A 12,444-nucleotide genomic window follows, 5' to 3' on the forward strand; every position below is an offset into this window, starting at 1 on the left:
GGGGGAGGGGGAGGAGGACACTTATGGGGATGAGCACTGAGTGTTATGTGGAAACTAATTTGACAATAAACTATTTGAAAAAAAAAAAAAAAGAATGGCTATTATCAAAAAGACAAGAAAAACAGATGTTGGCAAGGATGTGGAGAAAAGGGAACCCCTGTGCCCTGTTGGTGGGAGTATAAATTCATACAGCCACTGTGGAAAATTGTATGAGATTCCTCAAAAACTTAAAAATTTTGGTATTTTGACCATATGATCCAGCAACTCCATTCTTGGGTATTTATCCAAAGAAAATGAAAACATACATGTACCCGCATGTTCATTGCAGCATTATTTATAATAAAGATAAGAGAACAACCTAAGTATACATTGATGGGTGAATGGATAAAAGAAGATGTGAGATACACACACACAATATTATTCAGCCATAAGAAAAAAATGACATCTTGCCATTTGTGACAACACAGATGGACCTTGAAGGCATTATGCTAAGTGAAATAATTCAGAAAAAAAAAGACAAATGCAGTATAATCCCTCTTATACATGGAATTAAAAAAAACCCAAAATCCCCCAAGCTCATAGATATAAAAAACAGAATGGTGGTTGTGGGGATTGGGGGGGGGGTGGAGAAGGATGGAGGGAGGGCATCAAAAAAGTGAAATTTTTAAAAAAAGTATTCAGGAGCACCTGGGTGGCTCAGTCGGTTAAGCATCCGACTCTTGGTTTCAGCTCAGGTCATGATCTCAAAGTTCGTGAGTTTGAGTCTCGGGCTCTGACCTGACAGTGCAGAGCCTGCTTGGAATCTCTCTCTCCCTCTCTGCCCCTGCCCTGCCCTCTCTGCCTCTCTCAAAATAAATAAATAAACTTAAAAAAAAAAAGTATTCAATGCTAAATACATAAATAAAAAGACTGAAGACAAAAAACTCCCCAGAAATATAGGAATATTTGGGTGACTTTTATGACACTAAGGGGCATTACAGTACAAGAATCAATGATACAGACTATTAAAATCGCATAAACACTTCTTAGAATCACTTAGAATGAAAGCTTAAAATTCTCCTATGTTATCAAAGCCAAAAAGCGCCATGGAGAGCATGGAGAAAAATAAATAAATAAAGTAAAAATTCTCTCTCATGACCAAACCATTCAGGAAACAAAAGGCACTAAATTCCAAGTTATTTTTGAAAAAACACAGACCCTAACGGTTTGGGCAGTAAAATAAAAGAAAAATAACTACATATTATTTCATTCTATGCAATTAATAGATCTTCAAAGCGGCAAGTAGAGCAATGGGGCTTGTGTGACTTCAAGAAATGTTGGAAGAATTTATCTACCTGTCATGAATAAACTGTAAAGAAGCTTTATCTTCAGTTCCTTGGCCTCAGCTGGCAGTGAAACAGACATACTGGCTTTAAGTGTGCCAGCCAAATCGTTACTGATCTGTAAACATACACTTACACAGTACTGAGAATTCCTGTTTAAGTAGACTAAGATGAAAGTCCTTCTATAAAGAGCCCTTTAGTGATGATGTTAAGTTATTCTCTAAATATTTTATCTAAATTTGCATTTTTTATTAGATTTTCTTGAAGAGGGCATATTTGAAAGATTTTTTTTTAAGCAAACTGATTATTTCATTAGATCAAATTATATTCTAATAGAGTTATTTTCATGTCCTCATCCAGGTGCTGGGAAACTTTTTATGTACAGAACTTGATAGCAGGGGCGCCTAGGTGGCTTAGTTAGTTAAGCTGCAGACTTGAGCTCAGGTCATGATCTCGTGGTTTGTGGTTTCGGGCCCCACATCAGGCTCTGGGCTAACAGCTCAGAGCCTGGAGCCTGCTTCCAATTCTGTGTCTCCCCTTCTCTCTGCCCCTCCCCTCCCTGCTCTCTGTCTCTTTCTCTCTCTCAAAAATAATTTAAAAATTTTTTTTAAAAAGAACTAGACAGCAAATATTTTAGGCTTTGTAGTTCACACAAGGTCTCTATCACATATTCATCTTTGTTTTTTTCTCCTTCCATCTCTTTACAAATATAAACAAACTATTTCTGGCTTGTGGTTATACAGAAATAGTCCATAGGCCAAACCCTGTCCTAGTGGATGAACCAAAGGAAGAAAGATGTGTTGACTTCATTACAGTGAAATTCCCCACAGCAAATAAGTCTGTATTGAAAATTATTTGTCTGAGAACTGTTCAAAAAAGTCACTCTCTGTGAATCAAGTATAAGATCCAAGCACCAAAAGAACCCAGCTTTTATTTTTTCATTTTTTAAGATTTTTTTTTAAGCTTATTTATTTTGAGAAAGAGCACATGCACAAGTGGGTGGGAAGCAAAGAGGGGGAGAAAATCCCAAACAGGCTCCTTGCTGTCAGTGCAGAGCCCAACGCCCCACAGAGGGCTTGATCTCACAAACTGTGAGATCATGATCTGAACCAAAATCAAGGGTTAGCTGCTTAAAAGACTGAGCCACCCAGGCACCCCTAAAAATTTTATTTTTAAGTAATCTCTACACCCAATGAGGGGCCTGAACCTATAATCCCGAGATCAAGAGTTGCATGCTCTGTCAACTGAGCCAGCCGGGTGCCCCAAAAGAACTTTAGTTTTAGCATAAAGCAATAATGGCCATCAATTCTTACTTCTTTTCAGCTCAAATTTGAAAACCAAACTGATTATAAAAGAAAATCTCCATAAACTCCATCAAAACAGTATACAGGTAAAGATGTGCTCATGATATTGTTTTATCTCAACAGATCTCTAATTCCAAACCAGATGTAAAGTCCATAAACTTTATAATGACAATTTAATTAACAGATTTAGAAATGGGAGGAGTCAGAAGATGTGATTTCTAACTGTAACAATATTATTAGTTATTATTATTATTAGTTGTGTAAACCTGGACAAGTATTTCCATTTGTTTCCCATCTTCTAAATAGAGGAGAGTAAAACCGGACAAAATTTATGGTGATGGATTTAAAGTTCTATGCCTATTACCAGTTGTTACTTCTTAGTCAGTGATACACCAGAAATAAAGTTCTTTTATAAGACAGCAACAGTGTTTTTAAAGATAACATAAAAACATGAATCACATGAAAATGAGCTGTCAAAGCAAAACACTTAAGCACTCAAAACACATTAATAATAGCCATCTTGAACACTTCTAGTGCATGTCACTGTTTGAAGTGTTTTACAAACATCATCTCATATAATCCACACGATAATCCTAAAAGGGAAATAGTATAATCTGAAAGATCAAGCAGTTTGTTAACCCTGAAGGGTCAGGGTTAGAATCTAGCAAAGCTCCTAAACACTATAGACTACAGACATTGCCATTGTCCCTGGAGCAGCTTTTGGTCTTCCCCCTCAACATACACAGGAATGACGAAAGGTAAAATAAGTGGTCCTCTGCCTCCCATTTCTCCCAGTTCCCTTTCCTGTTGTCATGGAAGGCCGAAAAACTGTGCTTGCTCTTCTCACCTTGCACAAGCTTACATGCCTGATACCTGCTTTCTATGTAGAGCTTTGCTGCACATGCCCACACCTAGACTGGATCTACCATGGTCTACGGCATCATGATAGTCAGAACAGAAGGAAATCTAGGCTGCCATGTTCCTTCTTTATCCAAGTGAGACACCAACATTGTGAAGTTAACATTTGTTTTATTTGGCCTTGCATGATGTAATCACCCTATTTTTATCTGAAAGCTCTGGTGAAAGAGCCATGAGGGGTCTTCACCGGAACTGCTTTTGGACTCCTACCTTTGGCATGGCCTTCCCTAGGTTATCTGGATGACCCTTGCCAGCTGGGGCCAGGGAGGAGATGCTATTAAGCAGCTGTAGCATCCGCACCAGTGGTTGTAAGTAAGCATTTATGCATGGCTGTTCAAGACTACATCCCTCTAACTTGTCAAGGATTACACGTAGAGTGGAAAGTTAGACAAGCCCAATCTTGAATCCTAGCTCAGCTGTGTGACCTGGAGCTCAAAACCCTCTTCTGTAAAAAAGCACGATATATAATAAAGCAGAACACCCAAGTAACAGGAATAATACATGATGTTCCCATCCCATCTGTGGGTCAAAGCCCTACCTTTAAGTATTATCATTCAGTAATTCACATTAAAAAATACAATTTGGGGTGCCTGGATGGCTCAGTCGGTTAAGCATCCGACTCTTGATTTCAGCTCAGGTTCTCATGATCTCACAGTTCAGGAGTTGGAGCCCCTCGTCAGGCTCTGTGCTGACAGTGTGGAGCCTGGAGGCCACTTCAAGTTCTGTGTCTCCCTCGCTCTCTGTCCCTCCTTCGCCCCTGCGCTCTCTCTTGCAAGCGCTCGCTCTCTCTCAAAAATAAACATTAAAAGAATTTTTTAGATAGAATTTATCCTTTATCATTTCCTTCACTTTCACGTTGACTAGACATGAACTGAAAACCACTGATCTTAATTCAATAAACATTTACAACAGCCAATAAATGCTAATCCCAATGGCTATTAACAGTTCCTATGCTCCAGAAGGTCAAAGTCACACTGAAGTAATAGTTTTTAATCAACAAATATGCTATATATTCTATAGTTAAACTGCCTTTAAATTAAGATGCCAATGTTTAACCTATCTACCAAATAAGTAAAGATTAAAGTGAACAATCCTTAGAGTTAGCAATGGTGCTAGACAAATAAGAACTCTCATGTACTGATGGTAAGAAGGTAAAATGGCACAACTTTCCTCAAAGACTAGTTAAAAAAAAAAAAAAGACTAAAAAAATAAATACTTTTGACCTAGCCATTCAACTTCTAGGAATTTATCCCAAAGATAATACTGGGCAAGTGGAAAATTAAATATAAACATAATAATCTGTCTTCTCATCAATTATAATTATGGTATAGCTAAATATATTATTCAGTCACTAAAAGGGAGAAACCTATATCTATTGTCATAAAATACATAAAGTAATTTAAAAAATCTGATTTTTCAAAACAGTATATAAGGTTTGAGCCTATTTGTTTAAAAAACAAATATAAAGGTGCACTTGAGTGGCTCGGTAGGTTAAGTGTCTGACTCTTGGTCTCAGCTCAGGTCTTAATCTCAGGGTCATGAGTTCAGGCCCTGTGATGGGCTCTACACTGGGTGAGAAGCATGCTTAAAAAAATGAAAAAACCCCCACAAATACATACACATAGAAAAAATGAACACGGTATCTCCAGGTGGTAGGATCACATGTTATTTTCATTTTCTTACCTTCATAAATGTTTTTCTCTCACTTGGACAGCAAACAGGTATTACTTTATAATTTAAAACAGTGACTTCCAGGGGCACCTGGGTGGCTTGGTCAGTTGAGCATCGATTTCTTGATTTTGGCTCAGGTCATGATCAGGGTCATGGGACTGAGCCCCAAGATTCTCTGTCCCTCTCACTGCTAGTGCTCTCTCAAATAAAACAGTAACTTCCAATTTTGAGAAGAAAGTGCTTTAAGACATAATGTCTTTTAGTTCTTTTTATTTATTTTTAAATGTTTATTTATCTGAGACAGAGCAAGTGCATGGGAGGGACAGAAGGAGAGAATCTCAAGCAGGCTCCACACTCAGCACAGACCCCCATGCGGGCCTTGATCCCACAAACCTGAGATCATGACCTGAGCTGAAATCAAGAATCAGGCACAGGCTCCTAAGTGGCTCAGTTGGTTAAGTGTATGATTCTTGATGTTGGCTCAGGTCATGATCTCATGGTTCCTGACTCTGAGCTCTGCATCAGGCTCCTCACAGACAATGAAGAGCCTGCTTAGGATTCTCTCTCTCCCTCTCTCACTGTCCCTCCCTTGCTTGTTCAAAATGAATAAACTCTATCTTTCTTTTAAAAAATGAATAAACATTTTAAAAAAATCAGACACTTAACCAACTGAGCCATCCAGGTGCCTCTGTTTTGGTTCTTTTAATCCAAGTATAAAAAAAATCTCTGTTAACAGATCAGAAGGTGGTACTTTATCCACAGTCTCACAGCTTCAAATGGTAGAAAGGGCTGAGTCTGAGACCTGGTGCTTCTAGGTAAGGTTCCATCAACCTGCGCTGTCTTGGCGTATTCCACTAGCTTTCAGCTACTGTAACATGCTTCCTCAGTCTGCAGCCCATAGTGTTCTTTTCCCCATGTTTCCTAGCAAAATTTTACTCAGATACCAGCTTTCCTGCAAAATCTTAAGCGACCTACTTAGTAATTATTTCATACTGACATATTTGATTTTACTTCTTTGAGTCTTTTCCCACAGGAGTTTATAAGCTCCTGGAGGGCAGGGATGGAGTCCTATTTATGTCTGTTTTCCACAAATGATTCAGCAAAGCATTTTATGCATAGCACATTCTAATAATGTCTGATAAACAAATGAAGGAAGAGATTATCTGTTTTTATCCCTGATTTTTTAAGTAAAATAAAGCCTAAAAAGATCAGTCCATGGTCACTCACTTACTGGGTCCTTTCTTTTTCCTAACTCAAGCTGTGCCCTTGTTCACGTGTGCTCGAGCTCCCTTCTCAGTGCTGGAGGAAATATATGAATTCCTCCTAACACCTCTTACACCTACATTCAGATATACATCTAGCTGGAATAACAATGATACTTAAGTAACAGCTGGTCATCATTTATTCAACATCTACTTACTGAGCCTGTATCATGCACCAAACATCACAGTCCATCAGCCAGAAACCTCTATTAGCTGGCATCTGTGCTTACTGACCAAATTGATGCCCATAATACCCTAAAGCAGGGGTCTACAAACCTCAATGCACAGGCAAAATCTGGTGCTGCCTGATTTTGTAAATAAGGTTTTGTTAACCATCGCCACACCCATTCATCTATTTATGAATTATTTTTGGCTGTCTGGGCACTACACGGGCAGAGCTGAGCAGTTACAACAGAGACCATATAGCTTGCAAAGCCTAAGTTATTTATGATCTGGCCCTTCACATAACAGGTCACTGACTCTGACCACTGTAAATTGTTATATTTGGCAATGTTTAATAGTGCTAGCACATAACACGCAGTAAATAATTTTGTTAGTTCTTTAAAAATTACTAATGCAATATCATCTATATCAGTATCAAAATGTGGTAACATTCCACTCTTTGCATCATATTCTCATGACCAATCATTCCTGAAAAGAGCATTAACATACTTCCAACTGATAAAAGTCTGTTTTCCAGAAGTCCTGGAACCTTGATGATCTTTAATCCCAGCTCCTCACAAGTTAAGAGTTTCAGACTGAATAATCTCATTATTTTCAAAGTTAGTCCTCACACAGAAGTTACTTCTCTGAATGGATATCTAGTTCCACCGTGTATCTTGAGGTTTCCCACCAATAAATCAAGCATAACAGAAGCTATTTTACTCCTGAAAAGAATGACTGTTTCAAACATACTTCCTGAAGCTGCTCAGCATTCTGTGGGGTTTTGTCGACTACACATAATCCTGGAAGGGTGCCTTTAGAGAAAAATAGAGAGACTCTAGGCTGCTTCCCTGGGTGGAATCAAACAGCCACAGTTACAAGGAAATATTTTAAGATTTTATTTTTAAGTAATGTCCACATCCACCACGGGACTCGAACTTACAACCTGGAGATCGAGTCATGTGTTCTACAGATTGAGCCAGCCAGGCACCCGAATACTTTAATTTAAGCCCAACTGTGGTAGTCCTCAAAATATTTTTTAAAAAATATTTAATAACCTGGGGTGCCAGGGTGGTGGACTCAGTTAAGACCTGACTCTTGATCTTGGCTCAGGTCGTCATCTCACTGCTTGTGAGTTTGAGGCCCGCATCCGGATTTGCACTGGGGCAAAGCCTACTTGGGATTCTGTCTCTCCTTCTCTCCGCTCCTCCCCCATTTGTGATCGCTCTCTCCTCTCTCTCTCCCTCTCTCAAAATACACAAATAAAAAGAAACTTAAAAATATTTAATAACTCACAGCTTTGGAATTTTAAAAAATTATAGAATGTGTATCAGATAAGATTTCAGAGATCACTAAATCCAAATATTTTAATTTATAGATGAGAAAGACCTGATTTGCCAAAGGACCAACTAGTTTTCATTAATTTATGTTGGCTTCCAATCATAAAGTTATACTGATGTTCTATTTATAAGCCAGGCACTGTGCCGGGGGCCAAGATTACATATGTATCTCAGTAAAACAATTAATTCATTTAATCTAAATCAATGAGATTTTTCGCAGTGAAACAGATACATCAGAGAATCAGATAAAATTCCTTTAACATCTTACTTTTCCTACAAAGAAAGCTCCCTTTTCTTTTAGGGAGACAGTCCAATGTATAGGTTAATACTGGCTCTGGAGGAGCCAGGGTAGCTCAGTCCATTAAGCTAAGCATCCGACTTTGGCTAAGGTCATGATCTCCCAGTTTGTGAGTTTGAGCCCCACGTTGTGAGCTGACAGCTCAGAGCCTAGAGCCTGCTTCAGATTCTGAGTCTCTGTCTCTCTTTGCCCCTCCCCCACTCTATTTCTCTGTCTCTCAAAAATAAATAAAAACATTAAATTATATGGGGCACCTGAGTGGCTCAGTCAGTTGAGTGCCTGACTTTAGCTCAGGTCATGGTCTCATGGTGTGTGAGTTCGAGTCCCATGTCAGGTTCTGTGCTGACAGTGGGAAGCCTGGAACCTCCTTTAGATTCTGGGTCTCCTCTCTCTGCCCCATCCAGCTCTCAAAAATAAATAAACGTTAAAAAAAAAAAAAGAATACTGGCTCTGGAGGTAGGCTACACTATTTAGATTCCTGATGTTGATTCTGGCTGTGTAACCTTATGGCAATTTACTTAACAGCTCTGTTTGTTTCTTGATCTTTAAGCGGATAATCAAATTCTGTAAACAATCTTTTCCATGGCTCGTACATATAAGTGCTCTATAAATGTTAGGTACTATTATTTTCCTTAGGGAGTTTTCTTAACAAAACATAGGAAAGTAATCAAGATATGGAGTAAGTGCCCTTTAAAAAGCAGCTACTAAAATATAATTACAAACACTGTAGTAAAAGTTGATTAAATATAAAGGGTAAAGAAGAAAAAATGGTTCTTCAAGGGTCAATTTATAAGTTAAATCCTACTTAAAATACATGCACTAGAAGTTTTGTCTTTAATATTAAAAACTTCATTGAAGCTCATTCTCAAAATATTTCAAGAAAGAAAATGGTTGAATACTAATGTCATAGTGTTTCTGGGTTTCACTAAGGGTCCGGTCTAGGCACGTTAAATGACACCTTAAACACAAGTGTCATAGCCCAGTGGTGTCCTCAATAAGCTTCAGCCTAGAATCCAACAAATGTATGGATTTTACAAAACAGTTACTGGTGTTTTTACTCAAAGATAGCCTTTTTAAAAAATTATGCAGTAGGAGGAATATGTGGCACTCTCTCCCTTGCAAGGACTTAATATCAACTTGGAAAGCCAGGCCAGTCACAGAACACAGGGTCTTAAAAGCTGTGTGACCTTGGAAAACTCACTTAACAGGTCTTTAAAATTCATGATCTCATCTACAAATTGGTGCTAGTATCTACCTCTCAGATTTGGAGGTGGTGAAAGAAGGGGGCGGGGGGCAGAGCAGATAAACTAAGATTTCTATGAAAATGCTTTGAGAATGGCCCATAGACTTGTATACACCACTGCTCCTGATCCTTCTGGCCCACAGGCACAGGGAGGAGAAACCACGTGGCAAGCTAAGGTTAAACTGCAATTTGCATTTCAGTAAATAAGCCTTGTTAAGTGTTCCTATTGCAGGTTGTTTTCGGAAATAATTCCAGAGATCGCCATAATTCATTGGCATATTAGGGCCAAGCATCCTTTTCTGCCTAGCACCCTTAAGCTCCTAACAAAGGAAGCCACAATCTCTATTTCTATATTTCTTCCCTCCACCAGCACAGACTGAATGCTGCCTAACATGTGATGGTAAAATATCTTTAAGAAATCTTTAGAGGTATTTTGAAAAGTTAATCCTATTTATGTAATCAGTATAAAAATCTGCTCTTCCAAAGCTGAAAAGGACTTTGATGAAAATCCCAATAGTACTCAAAGAAAAATTTTAAATTTCAAGCTTTTATAAACTGATACTAGACGGAGCCTCACAAACTATTAAGCCCATAAGGCAGGAAATTTAATCTATTCTAAGTATGGAAGGATAGAAGTGTCTAGGGCCTCTAAGTACACTCAGTTGCATACTCTGATCCAGTGTCAAAGGCAGGTTAAAAAAGGGGTTAAAAGAAAAGCCTGGTGCAACCTCAGCACAAATACAGAACATCAAAAGTGAACAAAACTGTCAATTTTGTTTCACTACAAACAGAATCATCCAATAGTATCTAACACACACGGATAATACGAGAAACTTGCAAAATGAAAACACTATGTAGGAATCTTATCCTCAGAATGACAGTATTTGAAAAGAAGTCTTATTTAACTTGAAGTAATTAAAAAATAATCCACTTCAATGAGGTCACAGTAAGTCCATTTCAGTTTATAATTAACAGCAATTTCTTTAAATTAATAAACTTAAAATATTTTCTGGAATTTTTGGTGGTTTTTTTTTTTTTTTGCTTTTGGACCCTAATCCATCTCTGCCCTATAAATATCACTAATGTGGACACTAATTCAATATTTAAAAAGAATTCTAATAGAACAGTTTCTAACTGAGAGAAATCCATCACAAAAAGTCACTGTGCTGTTATCACTTTACAAGTATTATCTCATTCAGTCTTCCCCATAACTCTAAGAGGGAGGCATTATTATTTCTATAATATCCATTTTAAAGATGAAGAAACTGAGGTTTGTAGATACCCAGGAACTCGTTTAAGATTATAAAGCTGTGACTGAATCCAGGCTAATCTGCAGTAGGTACTTTCAATCACATTAAAAACAAAGTAAAAACTAATTTTTCAGCTAGCTCCTTGTAACTTTAAAGAACATCAAGAATCATATATTCAACATTGGTGGTATTCATGAAAAATAAGTAATTTGTTTCCACCTAAACATTTCTATTAAAAGCAGGCCCTATCAAGTAGCATTTGACTTCTTTGTTTCCTGTTTTTCGATGTACATAAAACTAGTCTTGACACACCAATACCAAAGTTTTAAGTTTTAACCATCATTTTATAAGCCAAGCATCTATATCTCACATTTAAAGAATATGAAAGAAATGTCTTCTGTAAATGACTCAGGAGCTAAGCCTGCAAAAATGTGAATCAGTGATTTATTCTCCCTCAATATCCTCTATGCATATCCTCAGAATCAGTAAAGAAACAAAACATATAACTTCCAGAGAGAAGAGAAAATACAGAACAGGAGAATTGAGCCATTAGACCCTTTCACCTTACTACAAGCATTTGGCTCCAAGGGACTGGACTAGTAAGGTGTTCCACCCCTTTTTACAAATATCAGAGTTGTAAGTGACCATTAAAAAGGCATCTGCAATGCGAGTCCATTGTACCCGAAAAGCTGAATCAAATAGGAACATTTATCACGATTACCAGGTCTCAATTTCTAGCTTCCCTGTCAATTATACAAAGAGTCAGCTATTAAATATTAATGGCAAGCCATTTGCACTGGAGCTCTTGCAAAGAGCCTCTTGCTACTAATTTTTGTTCTGAAAGAAAAACCGTCCTTATTTTCTAGGGAAACTCCAAGCCTCTAGAATCCCTCCGTTGGGATATCACATTCTGTCCTTCCCATAGGAGACTGTCAGGGCCACCTCCACACGCAGGGGAGGAGGAAGGGCTCTGGGGAAGGCGGTCCCCAAAGGTACCGGGGCCAGGGTCCCCGTGCCCCTGCTCCCCCAGCTGTCAGCGACAGGTCCGGCGGTGGGGCGGGGCGGGGCCAGGCCCGGCAGTTCGCACAAAGCGAGCGAGCGGGCGGGCGGACCCTGACCCGGGCCGGGGTGGGGACCGGGCGGGGCGAAGCGAGGCGAGGGACACTTACCCAGCAGCAGTACGTTCTTCCCTGCAGGGAGCTTGGAGCGCGAGCGGGTGGAGACCTCGCTGAGGATGCAGGACCTAGCGGGGAGCAAGGCGCACGCTGAGGCCGGGGGCCGGGACCCCACCGCGGGAGGGACACCCCGCCTCGGTGCGCTTGAGCGAGGGCTGCCCGAGAACCAGTGGCCTGGGCCCGGCGCCGAGTTTCGGCGGGCACGGGATCCCGAGGTGTCCGCAGGGCCGGCAGTGCCCGCGGGGACCCAGGGAAGGGTGGGGTCGTTACCAAAGGTTCTGCCCGTCCTCGTCGTCGCCCGCTGCGGCGCCGCCGTTGCCGGATGTTAGCTCGTTACCCAAGGGGCCGCCCGTGTAAGTCGAGGCTAATCCCGGCGGAGAGGAACCGAAGGAGCCGACTCGCCCCACGGCCGCCATCTTGGTCGGGAATCACACCACTCCCGGCAAAGCTGAATGAGCTAGGCGGCAGCCGCGGCGGTGGCGGCGGCGGGAACCCGGAT

The 12,444-nt window shown here is 39.9% G+C and overlaps 1 protein-coding gene across 1 annotated transcript in view; it reads right to left on the reverse strand.

Annotated features, from left to right (window-relative positions):
- DYNC1LI1 (dynein cytoplasmic 1 light intermediate chain 1) overlaps positions 1–12,429 on the reverse strand; it is a 38,870-nt gene extending 26,441 nt beyond the window's left edge. Inside the window, exons 1-2 of the mRNA XM_077753698.1 lie at positions 12,216–12,429; positions 11,940–12,013 (exon numbers count right to left, since the gene is read on the reverse strand). Of these exons, the coding sequence (XP_077609824.1) occupies positions 11,940–12,013; positions 12,216–12,361 (220 nt within the window). The 5' untranslated portion in view covers positions 12,362–12,429. The remainder of the gene's footprint in view (positions 1–11,939; positions 12,014–12,215) is intronic.
- Between the last annotated feature and the right edge of the window lie 15 nt (positions 12,430–12,444).

Source organism: Crocuta crocuta, unplaced genomic scaffold (genome assembly GCF_008692635.1).
Source record: "Crocuta crocuta isolate KB4526 unplaced genomic scaffold, BGI_CrCroc_1.0 scaffold655, whole genome shotgun sequence".
In the NCBI taxonomy this organism is placed as follows: Eukaryota; Metazoa; Chordata; class Mammalia; order Carnivora; family Hyaenidae; genus Crocuta; species Crocuta crocuta.